At 40.9% G+C, this 24625-nt stretch overlaps 4 protein-coding genes across 4 annotated transcripts; 2 read left to right on the forward strand and 2 right to left on the reverse strand.

Moving 5' to 3' along the window:
• The first annotated feature begins 2952 nt into the window (after positions 1-2952).
• On the forward strand, positions 2953-4017 carry LOC113701938 (lysM domain receptor-like kinase 4). The gene has a single exon (XM_027222850.1). It carries the CDS (start codon positions 2953-2955, stop codon positions 4015-4017), a length of 1065 nt encoding a protein of 354 aa, XP_027078651.1.
• Positions 4018-5982: 1965 nt separating this feature from the next.
• Positions 5983-10034, forward strand: LOC113701939 (lysM domain receptor-like kinase 10). The gene is made up of 2 exons (XM_027222851.1): positions 5983-6117; positions 9186-10034. The coding sequence occupies exons 1-2, from the start codon at positions 5983-5985 to the stop codon at positions 10032-10034; spliced, it is 984 nt and encodes a 327-aa protein (XP_027078652.1).
• LOC140010974 (serine/threonine receptor-like kinase NFP) lies at positions 9998-12406 on the reverse strand. Its single transcript, XM_072058698.1, has one exon. It carries the CDS (start codon positions 12189-12191, stop codon positions 10359-10361), a length of 1833 nt encoding a protein of 610 aa, XP_071914799.1. The 5' UTR covers positions 12192-12406; the 3' UTR covers positions 9998-10358.
• Positions 12407-15906: 3500 nt separating this feature from the next.
• On the reverse strand, positions 15907-21227 carry LOC140011133 (protein DA1-related 1-like). Its single transcript, XM_072059511.1, has 13 exons — positions 21046-21227; positions 20598-20752; positions 19707-19844; positions 19340-19529; positions 18585-18729; positions 18208-18328; positions 17943-18026; positions 17546-17665; positions 17169-17381; positions 16963-17025; positions 16751-16866; positions 16616-16674; positions 15907-16518 (listed from the first exon to the last, which is right to left on the reverse strand). The coding sequence occupies exons 2-13, from the start codon at positions 20679-20681 to the stop codon at positions 16184-16186; spliced, it is 1668 nt and encodes a 555-aa protein (XP_071915612.1). The 5' UTR covers positions 20682-20752; positions 21046-21227; the 3' UTR covers positions 15907-16183.
• Between the last annotated feature and the right edge of the window lie 3398 nt (positions 21228-24625).

Consider the following 24625-nt stretch of genomic DNA (forward strand, 5'->3'; position numbering starts at 1 on the left):
GCACCGGGTTGGCCAGCCAGGTCGGATAGTGGATCTCCTTCACAATTCTAGCCTCCAACAGCTTGCCCACCTCTTCTTTAACGACCTTGTTGCGTTCAGGTGCAAAGTTTCTCTTCTTCTGCTTCACTGGCCGGATGCTCGGATCCACATGCAGCTTGTGGACTGCCAGTTCGGGAGGAACTCCTGGCATGTCATCGGCACTCCAAGCAAAGATCTCGGCGTACTCCTCCAGGAGGGACTCCAGGGCCCTCCTTACCTGCTCGTTTAGTCCAGATCCCGCCTTAACCACACGATCAGGTCGCTCGGGGTTGACAAGCAATTCAAGCAGATTTTCGTCCGTCTCCAACCTCTCCTCCTTCTCAGTAGGTTCCCAGGGCTCCAGAAGGGCTGTCTGCGCCACCAGCTTCTCCTTACCCTTGAGGGTTGCAATATAGCAGGCTCGAGCTACCTCCGGGTCCCCCTGCACCTCGGCCACTCCCGAGGGAGTGGGAAATTTCATGCTGAGTTGTAAGGTCGAACAGACAGCTCGGAGTGCGTTTAGGGTTGGACGTCCCAATATCATGTTATAGGAGGACGGCTCCTTTACCACCGCGAAATTTACCTGAACAGTTCGGCACCTTGGTGACTCCCCTATGGTGACCTGGAGGGTTATCATTCCCTCAGGCCTTACCGGCGGACCTGCAAACCCTATCAAGGGGGCACGAACTGGAATGAGCTGTTTATCTTCTAGCTGTAGTTCTCTGAAGGCCTTGTAGTACAACACATCGATGGCGCTCCCATTGTCAATGTATACCTTTTTGACCTTATAGTTACATGTGACGACCTCTATCACAATTGCCTCGTGGTTATTGGAAGCTAGAGGTACCGCATCCTCCGGCCCGTAGATGATCTCCTCGTACATCTTTAAACGCTTGTTTGAGCTCTCCCCACTGGGGGGAGGCCTGTTATTTCGCCGAGCCGAATGGCTATCCCCTCCAGCAGGTCCCCCTGCAATAGTGTTGATCACTCCCGCCAGAGCCTGCTCCCCGCGTATCGGAGTCCGCTCCCGAGGACCCCGAGGTCGGTCGTGCGAGCTGGGCGCCCGATCTCGCTTGAATCCTCCTTGCTTCTGATCAGTTCGCCCTTCGCGGACGAACTGGCCAAGATGACCCCTCCGGATCAGCTTTTCAATTTCCTTCTTAAGGTGGCGACAGTCTTCAGTGTCGTGGCCCACATCCCTGTGGTACGCACAGTACAGGTCCTGATCTCTCCTGCTTCTATCCCCGGCCAAGGGCCGGGGAGGTCGGGATAGCCCTTCCTGCTCCATCACCGTGAGGACCCGAGCTCGGGGGGCAGTGAGGGAAGTCCAAGGCTTGTCTGCCCCTAAGGGTCGGCTCCTAGACGGGTGGTCATAGGTATTTTTCCGCCCTTGGTCACGTCGCACGTCCCCCTGGTCGGTTGTCCTTCTTCGCTTGTCATCCCTCTGCCTCTCCTGGGCGCCCTTCAGGCGATTAGCCTCCTCAGCATTGGCCTTCTCATGAGCTCGATCCAACATCTCCCGAACTGACTTGGGTGGCCGCTCCACGAGCTCGGTGTATAACTTCTGCTTCCGTAGCCCGTTAATGAAGGCAGCCATGACCACCTTGTCATCTCGGTCGCGGACCTGGAGGGATTCGTTATTGAACCGCACCATGTATTCACGCAGTGATTCCTCGACCCTTTGTTGAATGGTCATAAGGTGAGCGGTGCTTTTGGAGAAGGCTCGCGAAGAAACGAACTGTGCTGAGAACAGTCGCGCGAGCTGAGTGAAAGAACTAATCGATCTGGGGGGAAGTCCCTGGAACCACTGCCGAGCCCTTCCTTCTAGGAACATCGGGAAGGTCTTGCACCTGACCGCATCTGCAGCCGTTTGTAAGCGCATCTGCGTCATGAACACGAACAGGTGGTCTTCCGGATCCGTGGTAGCGTCGTAAGGTTTCATGGTTGGAATCTTGAACTTCGCGGGCAGTTGGTATTCCTCGATGTCAAGCGCAAAGGGGGAGGCAATGTACCTGTCCGCCTCCGGGTCGAGCATCAGGTCTAGCTCGTCCCTTACCTGTTGTCGCTCCCTCCGGGGGGAGAGCCCCCGGACGGGCTCCGGATGCTCAGTTCGGGAGTTCTTGTGAGATGGCTCCACGACCTCGACCTGCTCTCGCGTGAGTTCCCGACGTGCCCGCTTGGCCCCGTGATTGGGGCTCCCAGTTCGGGACTCTGACAGGTCGGCTCCTTGGACCTTAGGCTCCTTGTCGAACTGACCTCCCGACTGCCCTTTGAGGTAGTCCACGATCGCTTCGAAGGTGGGCAGGTTTGCCGCCACCGTTTGCACCAGCTGTTCAGGCGGAATCCGTGAAGGCCCCGCCCCTGCTCCTTCAGGTGTCGGATCCCGATGAGAATTTAGGGGGGCGCTTCGCTCCTTCCCCTTAGATGCACCAGCGTTCCTCTGAGACCTTGTTTTCGGCATGATTCGCGAAGAAAAGTAACGTGTTCCCACAGACGGCGCCAATTGATGCGACTGCCGAAGTGAAGGTCCGACCTGACCGGGTGCCTAGGGAGCGAGCGGAGTCGTCCGACCTGCGCGCGGGCGAGCTGCGGGGCTGGGTCCCCTGTAGCAACTCCGACGATCAAGTCAGAGGAAGATTTGTAAGTGAAAGAGTAGAGATTGTGCTATGAATAGCGTACCTTGTGTTTTCCCCCACGCATGGTATTTATAGAGTCACAGGTAGTAGTCTCCTAGTAGAACAGGGAGTCCTTATGGGAGCATAACTCTCCCTAGGGCTCCATAGCTTAGTTAGGGCGTGCTTGGGCTCTGCAGCCTGCGCGGCCCATCCAAGCCTACCTGCTGGGCCGGGAACCTCCTACCAGCCGAGCTTATGGGCCAGGCCGACGTGTTCGTGGGCCCCACTACAGGTACAGAGTTATATCAAAAAGTTCATCATGAACGAGTATTTAATCTGTTTCTTCTTGATTGTGGGGCATTTGGCTTCCAGGTTGAATGGCCAACAACAGTATTCTGGAAATTCTGTTTTGAGCTGCAACAACACCGATAAAAAAGGACCATCTCCAGCATTCTTATATTCCTGCAATGGCGAAAAGCATTTTTGCCCAGCATTTCTGATTTTCAGATCTCAATCAACTTATAATTCAGCCACCGCCATCTCGAACCTCACATCTTCCTCTGCAGTGGAACTTGCTCGTATCAACAATATCTCGATATCTGGGGTCTTGCCTCAGAGCAGAGAGGTGATTGTTCCCGTCAATTGTTCGTGTTCAGGTCAGTACTACCAGGCTAACGCCTCTTATCTTATCCAGAGTGACTACGATACCTACTATACAATAGCAAACAACACTTATCAGGGGCTTTCGACTTGTGATGCACTTAAACGGGAAAATCCCTACGATGCATTGGACATTGGACCTGGTATGACTTTGCGGGTGCCACTTAGATGCGCATGCCCTTCAAAAAATCAGACAAGAAATGGCATAAAATTTTTGCTGACCTACTTGGTTACTTGGAATGATAACATTGCTGATCTTAGTTACAGGTTTAACGTGACTGCCAGAAGTTTAGCTGATGCCAATGGATTTTCTGAAAAAGATCCAGTTCTTTATCCTTTTACAACTATTCTGATACCTCTGTCAGGTGAACCGTTTAGTTCCCAACCAACGGTTTATTCTTCAGTGGATGCGCCTTCTCCATCCACTCCTCCTAGAAGGCGCAAGGAGTCCCAAATAGGGATTTATATTGGGATAGCGGCTGGAAGCTCTTTTGGTATTCTCTCTTGTGTCTTGTTTCTTATCTTTTCCCATTTCGTGCGAGGCAAAATTAATGAAGCTTCTTTGAAGAACAAAGACGGGAACAAGATGCAGAATTTACCTGCAAATATTCTGGATAAAATTGCTGATTTTGATCAGGAGCTGAAAATTTATGAATTTGAAGAACTGGAGGCAGCAACTGGAAATTTTTCCCCACAGAAGAAGCTGAGTGACTCTGTCTATTGATAGAGTGCAATTTATTCGGTCTTCTCACGTGCTTTTCCTATTTATTTGGACTAAATACTGCACTAATCGGTGGATTTTACTATGATTTTGTGTTCTATGCGAATTGCAGCATTTAGGGGCAAAAGGAGCTGGAAAATTAACTTTTGAAGCTTTCCTGTCAGTTAGACGTGGGCACGCCTAAGTATGATGTCCAAAGCCGGATTTGCGGGATTGTTGGCCACGTGCAAACTTCCAAATATTTGGAGATTCCTTCGCGGGTGACAATTCTGGAACAATGCTGACTTAGCCAATTTGCACGTGAAGAGTCATTTGGCAGCAAGACTTCAATTGGGATTTAAATTGATTGGGTTCCTTCTTTGACTAAACGTGCTGGCCCACAAAAGCAGGAAGACTACTGGGTCTCTTTTGGAGACAGCCGCACGAGGACTCTATAAATACAATCCCTTCGCTGGCTTCAGGGGTCTCTCGCTCTCTCTCTCTCGGCAGAAACGAGTTTTAGTTTAGGCTTTTAGCATAGTTTTAGTTTTTCTTTTCTTAGTTCTTTTGCATGGTTGTTCTCCATTAATGGAGAACTAGCTTCTCAAATCTAGTCAAGGGGACAACTGAAGATTTGGTTCAACAATTACTGTAAGATCTAATTTATTTTAATTGCTTCCTTCATTTATTGATATTCATATGTTTCCTGCTCTTAACCGTTATAACTCGTGTGGATGATTGATTAGTGCGCAATAATTAATTATTCATATAGGTTATTTTGCTAATTAGGGGTAATTGAATCCGTAATTGTTCGTTATCCCTATCTCAGTAGCAGCTGGCGTAATTGGGTTTATGTCAGGGGAACATACGATCTAATTTAAACAAACCCTCGTAGCGTGTTTGTTAATTAGGATTGGGCCTTTCTAATTATTAATGCAAACCAGAAATTAAATCCTACGGTCGTACCTAGGGTTGTTTTTGGGTTAGGGAAATAGTTAACGGTCGTACCTTAGCTATCGATAAATTAAGGAAGGGTTGGTTGTTTAGCGCGTGCGAGACAACTATAACCACTCTATTAATAAATGTTGGGATTATTTTTGCATCAATGATCAGTGCATGAACCATTTCTGAAGTATACCCTTGGCTAGAGTTTCTCTAAGTATTTCTTTTAATTAATTATTTTCTGCATTTAATTCATTTAGTTGTCGTTTAATCCCAAAACCCCCCATTAATCTTGACTTGAAAAGAAATAAATTTCTCGCCAGTCCCTGAGGAGACGACCCTGCTTACCACTGTCTACTAAGTTAGTAAATTCAGTTAAATAATTAATTCAAGTATTTCGGATTAAGCAAACTTTTCGGGAACAGGGTGAATCAAGTAACCCATTGCACACCTAGAGTCCCTGCTCCAGTACTCGAATTGATTATTGACTGCTTTATGTGGTAATTAGGTTTTATTTATTATTATTGCACAGGTTCGGCACCTGTCAATTTTTGGCGCCGTTGCCGGGGACTGGTGTCAGATTAATTTGTTTCTTTTTGAGTTCATCTTGTTTTTATTTTTTTTATTTATTTTTCTCTTATTTTTTTTTATATATAGTTTATGGCTTCTAACACTCCATATTTTGGTGATAGACTGGATTTTGTTTCCGGGGAAGGCGATGAGACTAGTTTTTTTGCTAAGTTTGCATATAAAGAGGCAGTAAACTCTATTAGAGAAAGAATGGCTGCTGCAACCTGTAAAATTTGTTTTTCCAGGGATCATTCAACCAGTATGTGCCCCGAATATCAAGATAATCTGAGTGTCCCACTCAATAATTATGGAGATTTTTCACCCTGGTCTCAATCGTGGTATAACTCTAATCCAAACGGGTATGATCAAGGATGGTGGGATAACTCCAGTTATGATTATACAACAGGGCCAATGAATTTTCAGCAGCCAATGAATTTTCAGCAGTATGAGTCTCAAGAACCATCATCCGTGTCAGGTATGTCTCTTGAAGAGATGATAGAATTACTAGCTGCTAATGTATCTCGAATTCAGCAGGAGACACAAAGGATGGGTGAAGAGATGAAAGAAGCAAGGCGTGAATGGGCATTTGAAACGAGCAAATTGATTTCTCCAGTTTATGAAGAATTGCCCTCACCGGCTATTATCGACCATGAGGAAGATGAGAGTGCAATTATTCTGACAAATGACATGGTACTGCAAGAGTCTCAAGAAGAAGAATCTAAAGATGCAGTTGAAAAGAAAGATGAAGAGCAAGAATTAAGACCCCAACATCAAATGGTTCAAGTGAATGAATCCAGTGAACAATCTCCAAATGCGGTGACATCTCCTCCACTCCTTGATCAATATTTTCCTGACTCTCATTCTTTAATTCCTGTTAGTGAGATTGATTTTATTATACCAGACGATTTTGAATTTCATGCCAGGAATAAGTTAAGAGTCATGATGGCAAAATATTTCGAACCAATAAGTGCTCGTGATGGAGGAGTGGGTGAAGATTTAAGATCATCACTTGTTTGTTTGGCGCCATCTACTAATCCATGGAAGACCGTAGCTCGGGTGGTCAAGAATTACTTCATTTACGAGGGCTATCGGGATTACATAGAAGATGAAGCACTGAAGCGAGCTACACGATTTTATCCTCCATGAATAAACAGGACAATGTCTAGCCGAAGACATTAAAGAAAGGCGCTGCTTGGGAGGCAACCCAAGCCCTTTATTTTAGTTTTCTTATGTTTTTGGAGTTTTTGTTAAGTGTTAGTTGCATTTAGTGATTTGTTGGTTTTGTGGCAGGAAATTGGCAGTTAAGCGTGCCCACGCCAGGTGGTCACGCCTGAGGGGAAGAAATTTCGTGCAGGTTCTGCGGACTCTATAGCAGTTAGACGTGCCCACGCCAGGTGGTCACGCCTAAGTGAAAGAAAATTTCGTTCAGGTTCTGCGGACTATATAGCAGTTAGGCGTGCCCACGCCTAAGCCAGGGGTTCCTTGAGTTCAAAAAAAAAAAAAAAAAAAAAAAATTTCAAAGGACCTGCAGCCCTACTCTTTCTTTCTTTCTGTCTTTTTTTCTCCTTCTTTCTTCTTCCTTTTCTTTCTTTTTCTCCTATTTTTTCCTGCTGTCAGCCGCAGCATCTCGCCTCAGGTCCGCCGCCTGCGCTCCACGCCATTTCGCGTGCAAGCTCCGCCACCAACTCTCGCACGTCCTCTCCCTCCTCTGCGCCCAAGCTCAACTCCAGCTCTCCAGCAGCCCAGCTTGTGGAGCACAGCAGACCGAGCGCGCAGCTCCACCCGTTGCGCGCAATCTTCAAGCCCGCCGCACGCAGCAGGCGGCCAGAGCACCAGCGACCAGCAGTCCAGGCGCGCGCTCAACCAGGGGCGCAGCAGTGTGCTTTTCGTCTCCGCGCAGTCAAGCCCAGGCGCGGGAGACCCAGCGGCGAGCGACCCCAAGGCGCCTGCCCAAGCGCGTGCGGCGCACGCGCGACGCCTTCCTTCACTCCAATGCCCACCCCTGCTCTCTTCACTGTCATCCACTGCCTACTCCAAACCTCCGGTGATTTCTTTCTTTATTTTTCCGTCAATAAGTAGCTGAGGCCAGATTACTAGTTCTTTATTAGCTGATGCCAGATTTTAATTTCTTAGCTGAGGCCAGATTTTTGATTTGCTAGTTGAGGACAGAAAATTTGTGCTTGTTTGGGTGCTGTGGCATATCTGTAGATTGATTGTTGATTATTTGGTTAACGTTGTGCCCAACCAGTGATATTTGGGGAAAGTTTTTACTCTAGTTGTCTGTTTAATTAATTCTTGGGGGTGTGTTCATCGGCCGTTTCTGCACTTGTCTGTGATTGGAAGCTGTATTTAGTTGTCATTTGCTTTGTTGGCTGTTTGTTGACCTCTTTGGAATCCCATTTCCTTGCCTCCACCTTGCCCTCTGATTTCCAATGACTAAACCAAAAAAATAAGGGCAAGAGCAAATGGACACTCGAATGGATCGGATGGAGCGTCAAATGGGTGGGATGGCCCAGAATTTAGCACAGTATCCCCATCACGTGGGTTTCCGCCCGCCTTTCCCTCTCCAGCCGTAATTCAGTTCTGCCCTCCTCCGTTTTAAGGGAAGTTTCGTTGCCCCAATATCTCTGTTTTGCTCTTTCTTTGCTTACATTGAGGGCAATGCAAGATTTAGGTGTGGGGGGGTAGTATATTGGCTTTTTATTGAAAAAAATGCAAGTGTAGGCATTTTTGTTGGAATTTTTTGTTTGACTTTGTCGAATTTTGTCCAATTTTTGCCTATCTTTGTGCTTATTTGTGATTATTCCTGATAAACGATGGTTAGATGTTTCAAATTTTTCTATTGCTAAGACTTTACACTTTAAGGTGTTGAGTATGACATGGTTGATTTTAAGGGTATCTCTTGGGTGAATATTTGAGATTTTGTGACTTTTGCACTTTTTGGTTAACTTTTCTAAGTATTGTAAATATTTGTCTAGCATTTTTTGTGCAAATTGGCTCAGCTATTAATCTTAGTTCTCCATGTTTAAGAAATGAAGCGGGTTTGTGTGGTATTTAATTTTATTTTTGGTGCTTATTTATGAATAGTATTAGGCTATACTCCGCTAGTATCGTTGCCTAGTAACCGGGAGGCTTCACCACAAATGTCGACTTTCGCGTCAAAAAGCGACGATAGCTATGAGTATGTGGTTTTTAAGCGATGATGGCTGAGTAACCGGGCTCCTTCATATGGCCAATGTCGGAGTTCGCGTCAAAATGCTTGAATGGCTAAAAACTAAGCGTTCCCCCTAAAAAAAAAAAAAAAAAAAAAAAATCATCATTCATGTGTGGGGATATTCTAGAAAAAAATATATGTGCTAATAGTGAAAAATATGGAAGTGTTTGAATAAATTGTTAACCCGCTGATCCCTGAATTTTAATGTTGAGATTTTGCTTAATAGTTGAACCATTTGCTTATGGATGCTAGTTGAATATTCTGTATTCTTAAATTAGTTAGTCATAAATTGAAAGAGTCCTTGATCTTGAAAGACAAATGGAGAGATATTTCTTGGAATTTAATCACTAGTACTTGACATATGTTTTAATTGTATCTTAGCAATAGAAGATTTGAGCAATAGCCATTATTTGAATTTGATTATTTGATTTTTTTGTTCTCATACTTGAGGACAAGCATGATCTAGGTGTGGGGGTACTATCGTGGTGTTCTTCGTGGGAAATTGGTGGCCATTAAAAGGATGAGCAAAGATGTCAGGCGGGAAGTCAAAATTCTTCAAAAGATAAACCACTTCAACTTGATTAGCCTCTATGGTGTGTGCGAGCGTAATGGTGTTTACCACCTTGCTTATGAGTTCATGGAAAATGGATCCGTGAAGCAATGGCTCAAGGAAAAGGGTTTCCCTGAGATTCAAAGTTGGAATACTAGAATTCGTATTGCTCTAGATATTGCTAACGGGCTCGACTATCTTCACAATTTCACTGCTCCAGCATATGTGCACAAGGACATAAATAGTGGCAATATTTTACTTAATGGTGATCTGAGGGCCAAAATTGCAAATTTTAGCTTTGCTAAGTCATCTGAAGGAGGTGAATTTAGCAATTCATCGTCTACCACATTTTTTCCGGGAAAAAAAGGTTATATGGCACCGGAATACTTGGAAGATCAAAAGGTAGGTCCTAAAATAGATGTTTATGCCTTCGGGGTTGTTCTTCTCGAGTTGATCACTGGAAGAGATGCCATATTTGTAGAAGGTGGCCAAGATGTTCTGCTTTCTGAAGCAGTAATCTCAGTCATGGCTGCCACAGATGCAGAATATGCTATTGGAGACCTTATAGATTCTTGCCTGCAAGTAAAGCATCCTATTGGTTACATCATTGATCATTCAGAACTTGCTCTTCGCCTGATAAAATTAAGTGTAGCATGCTTGGCTAGAGAGCCGTCAGAAAGACTAACCATGGCTGAAGTAATTTCTAGATTAATGAAAATTCAGTTAGATGTCCAAAAAACAGAATACTCCTTTTCTATAGTATAGGGCAGTTAAAAGTGATATCAGAAGTGGACTTTGACCTTCTGAAGCAATGTCATGCATGCCTTCTGAAGCAATGTCATACAGGTTGTACATGCATTTGGATGCCTGTAAGCAAACAAGAAATAAAGGATTACAGAATCCTTTTTCTACGAAAAGAAAGTGTGTCATCAAAATATTATGTACAACTTTTTCCCCTGCTAAAGAATTACGATAAGCTAGTCCTTCTTGTTGAAACATATACAAGAGCTTCTAAATATTTCTCATTTAAGAGTTAATACTCAGTGTGATTGTATCTATTTACACTTTTGTTCACATCACTTTGCAAAATCAACGAGCTATAATTGGAGTGACAAACTGAATCGCTTCATCTGCTTCTCCGAAAGTCCAAGACCTCTCATGAATCCCAGAAGACGATTGAGAGAGAACACACAGGTGGAAGACGACTTCTGCCATTTTTGGTCGCTCAAAAGACTTGTCTGATGTGCAGGCTCTTGCCAGGCTTGCCAAGCTCAGAGCTCCATCTATGGGATAAAAGGTCTCCAAGTGTGGATCAATCCATCTCCTTAATCTCTCCTCTTTCTCCTCTTCAACTTCCAATATTCCGTTTATTTCTTTCCACAACATCACTATTTCACCATTGTTTTTTGTTTCCATTGATTTCCTTCCCGAAATTAATTCCAAAAGAACAACCCCAAAAGCAAATACATCAACCTTCAGCACTGTAGGACTCGTAGCAGGTCTGGCCAAGGAAAAATTTCCAATCTTGGCCTTAAATTTTGAATCAAGAAGTATGTTACTGGCTCTTATATCCCGATGAACCATACTTGGTTGAGTATGCTCGTGCATGTATTGCAGGCCATTGGCAACATCTAAAGCAATATTTACTCTTTGACTCCAATTCAGGACTGAAATGGACCCAGAAGATGGTGATGACTTGTGGAACAACCACCGATCCAGCGACCCATTCTCTGCATATTCGAAAACTAGGAAGAAGGTCCTCTGATGGTCTGCTGATATACCCATTAACTTGAGCAAATTTGCATGGCTTACTTTCTGTAATATATTCAGTTCCTCTGTGGCATCTTTGGTCTTTTTTACAGCAAATATCTGATCATGTATCTTGGCCTGGTATACAGATCCTCCAATCCTGTACTGTTCGCTGAGTTCCAATGTTGCTTCCATAATTACTTCCATTTCATAAACTATCAGCTTGCCTAGATAGCCAGAAACTCCAGGAAGGATCTTATCCTGATTTGTCTTTGACTCAAAGGAAGCTCTCCTTGTCCTGAGAAGGTCAGAAGTTTCCACGGAGGAGGAATTACATCCCATTGCTTTCCTTCTCTTCAATAAAATATGGATGCGTGACAAAGAAGCTAATAATATCAGTAAAACAGCCACGGAAATAGTTAAAACAACAATAAGAGTCCTCTTATGTTTGGATTTTCTAGTTGAAGGAGGAGGGGGGAAAGTTTGCAATACAAGTGGCTTTTGCACCGGTATTAGAACCGGAAGACATGCTGCAGCAGAAAAGTTGCGATGATTGTTTTCCGCATCAATAGCTATTGGTGATGTGTTAAACATGGCACTCATAGGAAGTACTTCATCACCTGGTTGCCATACATAGGTAATAAGATATTGGAATCCTTTCTGTAAATCAGACTGTGCTGGGCACTTACAGAGCAAAGGGAAGACCAGTTCTGCACCAATTGTCAAGTTCACAGGATTCACAGTGGGGTTCATCTCTTCGGCATACTGATACTTTGTCAGGTTTTGGAAAGCATGGGTTGAAACTGAATAAAAGCTATCATCTCTCTTGATCTGGTAGCTAACATTCGAGAAGAAGTAAGATCCATTGCAACTACACTTGATTGGTATCAGCAAGAGTTGCTTAGGTACAAGTTGAGCATTTTCGGACACCAGCTGGCTGGCTTTTGCAATGTTCAAACGGCTTGTACCAAAGAGATCAGAAACACGCCCCAAATCAAGATAATCGGGAGACCAAGCGCGGTACGTGACAAATGTGTTGCACATTTGAGTTGAGTTTGCAGAACATGAGAAGTCTGTATCTGCAGTAGTAGTCGACTGAGCAGATACATTTGAGGCTGACAAGACGAGAAATTGGAAAAAGAATGCTTGCATGGAGAGAAGAAAGGCAGCCATTGCTGAAGAGTTTGGAGGTACTGTGGGTGGCTAAGTCAGATAAGATGTGCTACCGTTGTCATTGTGATGTAAAAGTCGAAAGAAAAGCTGGAAATTGTGTGTAGTTTACTGCAATCAGACCAGGGGATTCAATGTTGCCGAATTAAATAAGATCTTTGGTTTGTCTATTATTCTGCTGGTGATTCTCCCGTTTGATCCGCCTGGTATAGTGATGTGTATGTCTGGTGACTGAAACTTATGGAACAGTTAAATAGTGGTACAAAGAATGCCTAGCCAAAAGTAGATTATTTACTTGACAAGGACATTTTCATCACTAATTGGCAATTTTCTGTAATGGTTAATATCCCAATAATGTCTTTGAGAAGCATAATATATGCTAATCTAATACGATGACACAAGTCAAGACGGCAAGAACTCGTCCTTCGCATCAAATTTTATACAGAAAAAACTATGTGACAAAGTCAGAAAGAGTCAGTTCAAGGAGTTAGACAGCTGCATCCTTGCGGTAATCTAGACTTCTAGAGAGAGCGCCCAAAGAAAAAAAACAGATTTGTATAGTGATGTGTATTTCTAAGAATTAGTTCAACATGATTATATCTTTACCAGTGCAGGGTAGCATAGTGGGACTGTTTCTTGAACACGGCCGGGCATGCGCATAATTGTCCTATAGGTTTAGCCTCCATTGAATCATTCATCAGTAATTTGGTATTTGTCCAGATGCGCTCAGCAGTTATTCAGAAGAGGACAACAGAATATTCCTTAACCTGGGTTCTTCTTGAGTCTGACATCAGACTCAATTGTCCAAACCAACTACATTTGGATTTTAAAAGACTCGAACTCATAGGAATGACCTGTCACTCTGTCGCCCTACCGGATGATGACAGGAACCCACACTCCACTGCTCTGTGCTCTGAGGAACCCGTTCATGTGAGAGGCGCAGAAAATATCAAATGCAAAGCAACAACGCCCCTTGAGCAGCCAAAAACCAGACCAGGTCTCCACGTATATATATTTAGAAAAAGAAAGAAAAAGACTTCGCATTTGTTACTCAGTCAAATGCATACGTGCAGTTGCCTTAATGAGCAGGAGATTCTGACACACCCAATTTGCAATTGAGGCTTTTAAGCCTGTCCTCACCTCTTCAGTCTTGCACCATAACTAAGTGGAGTCCCCAGTATTCTCCTTCACAATTAACATGGGAATCTCCTTTCAGGGCTTGGACTTGGCCCCTTGCCCTCTTGAGTTCACCTTGAGATATGAGAAGCTCAGCAAAACAGAAAAAGACAACCGAATTATTAATAGACTGACCATGATAAACTCACATTGCATACTTCAAAAAGATTCGATAATGTCTGAAATTGGGAAATAGTTAATGGTGGTAACTACCCATTGCATGGCGAACCCTTTTGTCCAAAAATAGGGCCTATGCGTTCGTGGGGTTGCCTGGTTGGCTCATCTTCTTTTTGTGCAGGTTGTCTCAGTCCACATAACAAAGTCAGAGTGGACGTGGATTCCCTAGGACAGGAGGGCCTGGACGGTATGAAACCTCAATCTCCCAAAAGAGTACAGCAGGGGCCGATTATTTACCTGCGCTATGCTTCTCTAGTATAATTTGTACCCCTGTACCAGAATGCTCAAAGTAGTTCATTTGTTTTCCTCTTCAAATCCGAGTTACGCCTCAATTTCGGTTGAAAATTTTCTGGCGTCATCGGATGGACACATGTCATGAGGAAAAGAAATTTTCAAAATAATGACTTATGTTGCTGTTTTTGGTGGTTTTGTTAGTATTTTGTTAATTGAATCCCTGGCAAGAGCCTTCCTTGCATTTGCATGGCCTCATCACAAAATGTGTCTTTTCCCGTGCTATCAAGATGAGGAGCATAGTTATTAAATCCGACCCAGTAAGGAACTGCTAGAGGAATTGAGTCAATGGGTCACTAGTTGAACCAGTGAGTATTAATTTAATATTTATAAATATAAAATAATAATTTTAATATACATAAAATATATAATAAAATACTTTTAGATACTAATTATTATACTTAGAAAGACATCTAATAAATATATAGATATTAATAGAAGATTTAATTTCATTTTATTGTACTTTTAAATAAATAAATAATATAGTCAAGTATAAAACAAAATTTATATCCCTTGTTTTAAAAAATATAGCATTTTTTCATTATTTTATTTTTTGCTTAAAAATAAAGTATTTTTCTAACCAATAAAATTTTGTCAATTTAAAAGAATGAATTGTATAATAAAAAATAAACAAATTTATTTAAAAATATTTAGTTATCAAATAAAAACTAAGCAAGTGGTAAAATTTTATACATATTTAAATGAAGATTTAATGTACAAATCTTATCAAAAGCTTATATACATTTTGTTTCAAAAATAAAAACTCACAATTATTTTTAAAAAAAGGTAAATAGGATCAATTGAAAAATCAAACGAATTTTCGATTGAATCACTGGGCCAAGTGAGTTTATCCAAATTTGACCGGATCAATTTCTTATCCGGTCAAACTAAAGATATGGGCATATCCGGTCAAACTAAAAACCCAGCCCGGTATGATGCCCAGGTCCCCGGGTCTGGCCGGTTTTTATGATGATGATCACGAGAGAGGCTTTGCGTGAGAAAGAAGAGATCACCTAGTCTAACTCTTAAATCGGAACTAAAGGAAAAAAGGAGTTCTTAGGTTGTGTTTGGATTGCATTTTCTGTGATTTTTCATGGAAAAATTACTGTAGCAATTTGATGTATGTGAGGAAAAAAGGTAATAGAGAAATGCGATCACGAAAAACGACGTAATTTTTCGACGGAAACCTGCAATCCAAACAAGGCCTTAGTTTTTCATTTTGACCGAAATGTAAGATAACCTTATCCATTGTCTTCGAAAAGTAAAGGCATGCCTTTCCACACCAATCCCACTTGGTCCGATGACTACAATTCAGAAACATATGTTATTGCCGCTCACCAGTTGGACGTTGACCTTGAAAACTGCTTCTAGTTCTGCCCACGCTCCACAAACTATCTGCTTCACTAAAGCTGATTTTTGAAGTTTTATTAGGCATACCGCATACCTCTTTTGTTCTTGATTCGATTCTGTCAAATGAGAACAATTGAGAACGCGCCCCATGCATGATTGTACGTCTAGGGGCCAAAATTTGCTAAGCAAGGTTTAAAAAAAAAAAAAAAGCGTCTCCAAAGCTGGCTTAAAATGGCTTTTAAGTTGTCACTGCACTAGTGATGCAAAAACTGATGGATTTGTCCTTGTTTCGAAGGACAGAAGAAAACAGACGGATGTGTTTGGATAGAATATTTTATTTAAAATAATTACTGAAGTACATTTTGTAATATGATGTATATGAGATAAAAATGTGATTGAAAATATAAAAAAATGAATTGAAAAACGTGCTTACAATGGAAGCGAAATAGTATTTGAAAAAAATTTGATATCCAAGCGAGTTTCGTTAATTTGACACAGACGTGCTTTTTTTCCCCTTTTCGTCAATGATGCTTATCATGAATATCTTTACGTATACAACTTTTTATAACCCAAAAACTTTTGTGAAAACGTAGAAAAGGAAGCGTTCATAAACTAAAAACACACAGAGGCATATAATTCTCAACAACAAAATAAAGTAAAAAAAAAAAAAAAAAAGAAGAAGGAAGCAGCTTATTGAAGCAAGTCAAAATGAAAAGGAGGAAAATTTGCACATAAAAAATGACCGTGTATATTCATTTAATTTTACGAGTATGTGTCTTTCTATTATTTATCAACACATGTTTGGCTAATAGTAATGTACTACAAGGACTCCAATGTTGAAAGAGTATCAATTACATGATTCACAAGATAGCAGCATTTTAGAGCATTTGTTGTCTGATATGTTTGGTTTGTAGGCGCTTCAGAGCTGCAGAACTGGTATACAAACGACCAGAAAAAGTATTGATGATTAAGTGACAAGATTGAGATGTCCGAGCCATTTATTACGGAAAGCATCCAGTAAGCCGGATGTGATCAAGGGTTCTCCTCAGCCCATACTTGAGAACTGCCTTGTTACCTTCTCTGAATCCATCTCCATAAGCTACTGAGGTATCTGACTCGATCTGATGTTTGAAGAACTCGCCAAGTTTCTTCTCAAACTGAGAGCGTTTGCCCTTTTTTGAAGAGTTTGAAGAGGACGAGGAGGAGGCAGATGATGAGGATGAAGAAGTAGAAGCAACATTACTACCAGAACCAGCTATGATTTCAGAGTCCAGCCACATATGAGCTAAAACCTGGCAAATCCCTTCTTCAACCTCCGGACTTAGATTGGAGTAACCTGAAAAGCATCCAACCATATTGAATGCAGTCAAGCATATTGCAGAGTAAGAGAGAGGAAAAGTAAGGAAACTATCTCAGTTGGGGTAAACAAGCACCTTTAAGCCTTAGCCACGCATGCATCATCTCATGAGCCAAGATGGACCCAGTCAACAACCTACAGTAATATTATAGTGTACATCATGAAGAAACAATCAACTATAGCCACAAGGTAGAGGAGAAACCGTTCTTACCTGGGGAGACCATACAAAATGAGGATTGCTGTCACTTCACATCGGCGGATTAGCCTATACGGCTCAGTGAACATGTCTATTATTCGATAACCACCAATTCTTGGCCGCCTTAAAATCTGTATTTGCGAGTGAATAATTACAGAAGATAAGCACAACAATTACATGCATGCAGTTGAGTTCATTAAAATTAAATGTCAGGGAAAGACTCCTACAGTGCTAACGGTTTGTTCTTCTGACAGGCAAAGTCCTCTGGTCTCAGGCATGTGATGATGACCCTGGGTGCAGAATAGGTACAAGAGAAATTAAAATAGTTTTTCAACAGCTTAATAGAAAAAACTTGAAATGGAACAGAGCAGGTTTTCAATGGAAAGAGGCACAATCTGGAACAGGTAAAAAGATTTCAGAGCATAAAACTAACATGCTTTTCTCCTTCCATGGCTTCATTAAGTGCTTGTCTCTCAACCAAGAGCAAAGGAACTTGCTGCTCTACTTTCATATTTAGACCTTCATAAAAATCTTGTATTTCAAGGTAAAGAGGTTGGCATTCATTAGTGTCCATTATTGCAGAGTCTAAACACTCCAGACACAACTTTCTACCATCATCAAGGATAAGGTATCTGGCATCCACTGGCTGCATCAGTGAAAATGTCTCACATCAGCAAAATAGCTACTAAAAGAAAGTTCAAATTTTATTTAGGCGCCTCTTGATAGAGTTCATTTTTGTCATTTTCTGGTTTTTTCATTTTGAATCTTGCAATTTCCTATGTTCAAACAGTTTATGTTCTGTTAACTAACCTCCATTCTCTCACAGCTGCAACAACGAGGAGTTCCATCATGCTCATGAGATGGGCAGTACTTTTGTAGCCAGAAAGGATGTGCCCTATACTCGATGAGACCAGCTGCATTTGTTGGGATCTAAACACATGATGGGGAGGGGGAAAAAAAGAAAAAGAAAAAAGTGGTACCATATGGTCAGCATGATTCGATGAAGTAAATATTGTAGCCACACCGAAGTGGTAGCCACAATCTAATATAACTTTGGGATATCATCCTTGAGAATTCAATCACCATTCCTTTCAAAGTACGAAACAGCAATTGACAAGTTGTAGCAGAACCAAGAAATTACAGAAATGTTATGGACGAAAACAAGTTGTTATGACATATCAGATATTAATTTAGAAAATGGACTTACAAAATTCTTGCAGACATCACATTTAGGGTGATGCAGCTCCTTGTAACAGGATTTGTGGTATGGCCGATTCTCAGACATTGAAAACTGTAATAAAATTTTCAGAGACAAAATCAGTTAAATACCTTCATAATAAGCACCAAGACATGTAATTGAAGTGATTCTGCAAGCAACAAACTGACCTTGAAGGAAAGACTTAATCAAGACAGAAAAACTACTTTAGAAACAGGTTAAGTAAAACTTTGGACAGCTTTAGTAAGGTTCTGACCTCATAATCAGATATTGGTAGCTGACAAGCATGACACCGAAAGCATTCTGGATGCCAAGTAGCTCCCATGCAACTCAAAAATCGTCCATGACCAATTTCAGCCTTACAACCAGCACAGATCCTAAAATACGATTACATTCACTAAATGTCAGGTTTAGCATGAATTACAAAGTCAGACCCTTAAGGGGAAAAAAGAATCCTTTTTGAAAGTAGTTTCCACACAGACTACTTTAAGCAGGACAAAATAACCATCTATACTTGCTTCCTGAGATCATGACACACTGGTCTAACAATAATGACAAAAAGTACTTGACACTTATTGATATTCAGCTGTCTATAATAGTTAAGCCACCATAGGAGATACAGGCGCTGATTACCTGTACCCGGATGGATAGAAGAACTGATAGGGTGGGAAAAAACTTCCATAATCATATTGAGGTGGGGATGGTGGAGACTCCACATTCAAACTTTCTTGAAGAGCCTTTGCGAGTTGCTCATCTTCCTCCAAATTAGGCTCATCCTCTGTATTGTGAAAAATATCCAGGAGAAAGATAATATCTAAAGATTAAAGAATGCTTAAACGACAAAATTAACAGCAAAATTGTAGAAGGATTCTAGCTCCAATTCAGCAACTAAATCCAAACTAAAAAAACAAATGAAGTTAGTCCATGATGGAGCTGAAAGATAAACTGATACTGCTTCAATTCAATGAAAAACTTCTGAACTGAAGAAGCAATCAGGAGTTAACTCTAAGGCACACTAAAAATCCCAAAATAATTAATTCATACACTGTTGGTAAGAATTTGTTCAGAGGCTGTATTGTGCAGCATTGCCGACTTAGTACTGCAAATAAATCTATAGGGAGTAAAGGAACAATATCCATATTCAATCTTGTGCACAAAGAAAGAGGCAACAGTAACAAGAATTATTTAACATATTATGAAAAATTCCTTCCAAGACTGCAGCAATAAAGAAGCAGGAAGCAATATGCATTGCTTTGGCTCTAAGCTTCCACCATTCTATCTTTGGGTTCTAGAATACCAGGGAACAAATTATTTCTAATTACCAGAATTTTCAACCTTATATTTGGCTTAAAATGGTCCATCTCATGTTTTATGGCCATGTAACTCACCAATCACTTTCTTCCCTTTGTGATCTTTTTCTTCCGGAGCTTCTTGATGATCTTCTTCTGCAACAGCTCTCTGATCTTCTTCGTCACTAGCTTTTTGTTCCTCTTCTGCAACAGCTCTCTGATCCTCGTCTGCAAGAGAAAGCGCTATTGCATGATCAATTTCTTCATTGTCAAAATCTGACCAGACATCCTGGGTTCAAATCACAAAACACTGAGTTAGCAGGGAAGAAGTTCCAAGAGAAAAACTATGACGCAATAAAGAAGAACCTGTCACAGCCCCCACCAAACACCCCCCCCCCCCCAAAAAAAAAAAAAACAACGGCCCCAACATTGACAATATAAGAAAGTTAAGTCAAGTATCAATTACCACTGAAGTAGAAGGTCCTTCCCAAATTGCATCATCTTCATATTTTCCATGATATTGCCCTTCCCAGAGTTTGTGGCTGGAACCCTTGAAAATCTTGGTTAGCCAACCCATGATGCAATCTATTATACACCGGCAGGTCTGCAATTATGTCCTGCAACTAAATTATTTAAACTTACAAGAAAAATAAACTAGAATACAACAACATGAGAATTTAACTTCCACAAACTCTAAAGAGGGGTATAATTCTATATCATATCACAGAAACAAAACTATCATCAGTTGGTGATCTTAAAAAAAACTTATTTTCATTTCCATCCGTTGCAGGTCAATTGGATTTGATATGTACAAAAAAGAAATGGTAAGAAGATAGTATGCTACAAAGATGAAGTCCTTGAAATAAGCAATAGCTGATCAAGATGATTTCAATACAATTAATTGATCAATGGCTAAAGCAGCTCAGAGGAGAAACGGAATTAATGAATGTTCGAATAATGCAAATTGTAAAATTAAATTAGCAACCTGAGTTCATCTAAATGAATGTCCCAATAACCCCGTGCCATGAAGATATATGCATCAAAATGTGAAGAGAAACGGAATTGAAAGGACAAGACAAAGTGATCTCCATAACATGTCAGACAAACAGAACTTTCCAGCACAATAAAACACAGGAAAAAGAAAGCAAATTGATCGCAATCAACAATTCCATAAGGAGAAAAAGAGATTGATTCTTGAAAGTTGGGTGGCTTCCTCTAAAGTTGGATGAGTGGAACTCAAAGATACTCGGACCCCAGAAGAAAAGAGAAAAAAGGAAAGAAGAAAAAAAGAGTGAATTGACCACTAAGCCAATAGAAGAAGTAAAGAGAAGAGAACATCAAACGTACTGAACCTCACCTCAAACAGTTGAAGAATCAGCAGAATCCCTCGGAATCTGATGAAACCCAGATCGTACCAAGAGCGCAACTCAGTTGATTGCATAGTCACCACAAAGTACAACTATCAATAGAGATGACGTAAGAGATATTCTTCCATCTCCCCGCTTATCAATTCTGCAAATTTAAAACACCCCTCAAGCACCTATTAATGAAAATATATTAAAAAAATATATTACATGAATATTGCAATCATATTTCTCTTGAAAGAGTCAGAAGAACGTTCCAGTTAAAAAAGGAAATAGTGAAGCAATTTAAAAAAAAAAAAAAAAAAAGTTAACAGAAAAAATGAATAAACAAAAGGCATACGGCACTTGAATTCTACGCAAACACAAGCAAGAAGTAAAAAACTTTTCTCCTTTTCTCGATGAAGTGAAGTGATGATGTGAAAATTATTCAATTGACAATACCTTTGTTGAAGATGGAAGAAAGACGGAGGTATACTATCAAACTGGGAAAAAAAAAGGGGATAAAAGCCCAAGTGGGAATTTCAATTGCAAGGCTTTCATACTCAGGAGCTTTATTCAGCACGTGGGACCTTTCAGCCCCCATCAATTTTTTCCTACCATTAGTCCACTACATGTCCAAAAGCCATAACAGTGAAACCTTTTCCCATTGACAAAAGGGATAGGAGGCGTCATCAGTGAAAGTGAGGATCATTTTGTGGTCTTCGTTCGGTGTTTTATCTCTTGGCTTTTTCTGCAGTCCACAATGGTGCGTAGACCGTGAAGAGAGAGTGAGAGACTGGAATAAGTAAGGACTCCCGAATTTTATTGCAGTATATAATTTGTTGTTTCTCAACCACCGCATCCTCCGCAACCCCCCCCCCCCCCGGGCCGCGCCGAGTCTCCTAAATTTCAAGGTTGCTTTCGGAGCAGAGTTGAATCCAAAACTGAAGATATGGAGAGCACTTTAGGATGTGTGGCAGAACAATGCAAGTTCGTGGCCTTCCGTGGAAGTGTGACGTGTGGATTGATGTTGGCCGAATTTGTGTATGGCTTCTGAAAAAGGTCACAGTGGATGCTGCCCTGGAAAATCTTTTCCTTTTGTTTTATTTTTCTTTTTTCTTTTAAAAAAAAATCCTTTAAAGTGTCCTTTTTAACTTGTTTATTTATTCTTCCAGTTTCCAAACGAATCCAAAATTCATGTTTCGGGATGAAGTTCCACTTCTTCTGGGTAGAAATTTTGGTACCAAAGCGGCGCGGCAATGTTTAAGAAAAAAATAAAGAGCGAATAAAAGGGGAAAAAACAACAACAACCCAAAAAAAAAAAAAAAAATCACTTTCTAATCACCAGTTTAATTTGAGCATTTTAACCAAACCTCCATCAGATTAGATTAAAGTGCATGGTTGGAACCATCGGTTAAGACCATGGCGGCTGCGCTGCATCCCGCCATGCCCCCTGCACAATTAACACCGACACCTAAACACAAATTATATTCAATCAAATAGTACGAAACCAACAACCTTGGCCACCACCAAGTCCTTATCGCTTGATGGGATTGGAGGTTTGAATCTTACATTTCATCCATTGTTACAATGCAATACGTGATTTTTATAAACAATACAATACAATACGTGATTCCTATAAAAAGATTCGAGTGCACTCGGTTGGACCTTCCTACCATGACAACAGTACTAGTACGACTAGTAGCTAACAAAAAGGTTTTGTTCTATTTTCTTGCTTCCATCTCTTCTTTATATTGGAATTGGATTTGTATATGCGAGAATACAAACATGAGCATGAAAAGTTTCCCATGTCACATTCAAAATCTCAGAACGGTCACTAGCTAGCAACGTCGTTTTGATGAATTTATATCACCAGTCAAAAGGGAAGGTAGATTTGATGCTCAAGAATTATTAGCAAACACTAGTAAGTATTTCATGATGCTTTGAACTGAAGCAAGATTGGAACTGTATGTAGGAATTAGGACATTTCATTAACCTTGCCGTCAATAGCAACTATCGGTAATTTAAGGATGCAGAAGGAAGTGAAGGATGATGATGTTGACTGCCCCTCTTTACTCTTTTTTAAGTCAATTCATTAGGTAGTTTGTGTTATGAATTATGAAGAATTATGATGAAGGCTCCACCCTTCCTGCTTTTAGAATCTTTCATAACAGGAGTACTTTTTTTTTTTTTGTCAGCAACGATACATTTGTATAACCTACTCTATCATAATCTAGGAGGAGGAGGAGCCTAAGGAGGCTGTTGTAGGGACTAGTGAGTATACAGACCCAACTAGACCAAGGGAGTACTATAGCACAACTCTTAGATTTTTTTTCGCTGCCGGTGAGATTTGAACCCTCACCAACAGCCCAATGAGGGGCTTAGACATTGGCCCTCTGAGCCATTGGCCCGGTGGTATAAGTCCCTCCTTGGTGGCCACTGTTTCATAATAGGATTACTTGCTACTGTAATGTTCTAACGGATGTGAAGTTTGGTCCACTTGAGCGGCTTTCAAATGCGACTAAGCAAGCATGGGGCGGCTGCGTTTGTTGCTATATCTTCTTGTATTAACACCTTTAAGATAAGATTAAAGTGGGGAGATGGGAAGGGAAGAAGTTGAAAGGATAAAATATGGCGACGGCTGGCCTTTTATTATTAGAGTAAATCTTTCCTATACTGACGGTGTATACACTATCATCGTTAGATTCATGACATGTGTGCAAAAGTTGAATTTCAAATTCAAATTTTGCATAGTTGTCAATCATCCAACGCTGATAGTGTATACACTGTCAGTGTAGGAAAGATTAATCCTTATTATTATTAGAAAACTCTTGGAATAAGAGGTGGGATCTATTTAACTTCACACCAAAAAAAAAATTGAAATGTTCAGCGTCAAATGGTTAAAGTATCCTAAATTCAGGGATAATTGATTAACATTAAAAAATTTTAATCACCTCACTTCCTTTTTATTTTTTTATTTATTGCTGTTTATCCAATGCCCTTAAGGAACAAAATAAAAAAAGAAGTCAGTATTCTTATTATTAGACAAGGACTAGCATTTGACATTAATCAGCATAACGCTTAACATGATCCAATTAATCAATTTGTACTTTAAAAACATCTTAAGTGTGTTTGGATAGCAAATTTATTCCAAATAATACTTTACTTGCATGACAAAGCGCATTTTTCAAATAACTTTTTATCACGAATACATAACATCTCAGAAATTAATACAGTAATAATTTCCCATCAAACACAAGCTGACAAGGTTTTTTTTTTTTTTTTTAAACGGGGCTAAAGAAAATTTTCTCGAGTGAAATGTCAAGTATTTTTCACTTGCCATGAGAATTATTGAAGGGACGACCTTTTTCTAGTGGGCCAATTAGATGGTAAAGCTTTTTGGGCCAGATAGATCTGACCTGGTAAGGGCTTTAAAACTTGAGCTTCAGCCCAAATTTAGCCCATTTAATAACTACGTCCGAGGAGCGAAGCAGAAATCGTTTACGATACAAGATGTCCGCAGATGGGTTGGAGCTAGACAAGCCGAAACAAATGCTCCTAAGCACCGCACCATTCAAAGTGGGATTTACATTCAGTCCCAGAATCATAGCTTTTATCAGTTTAATCCTCCACCACAACTCCAACTGGTCTAATATTCCTCAGAGCATCAAACTTTTAGGATGCTTCAGAAGCCAAGTTATACATGCACCGATCTCCTAAGCTGAGCTAAGCTAAATAAGCATCATATCGGAGAAGGTAATCAAATTCCATAGCTTTCAAAATCATCCAAACAACTTGGCACTTAGGCAATGCTCAATTTACATAATACAGCTTGGCAGATCCATCGAATTCTTATGCAAAAATTGGAGGTGGGAGTTGGTCCGGTACAAATTGAATTTGAGGAAGGTATGAAAATGCAGGAATTACTACTAAGTTCATAGTCTGCAAACAGACTAGCTAGAAGAGATATTGTTAAAAATTGGCACGACTCTGACTCTGACTCTGACGCTGACACTGCACGAGGAATGAAGCCATGCATAGA

Source organism: Coffea arabica, chromosome 7e (assembly GCF_036785885.1).
Source record: "Coffea arabica cultivar ET-39 chromosome 7e, Coffea Arabica ET-39 HiFi, whole genome shotgun sequence".
NCBI classification, from domain to species: Eukaryota; Viridiplantae; Streptophyta; class Magnoliopsida; order Gentianales; family Rubiaceae; genus Coffea; species Coffea arabica.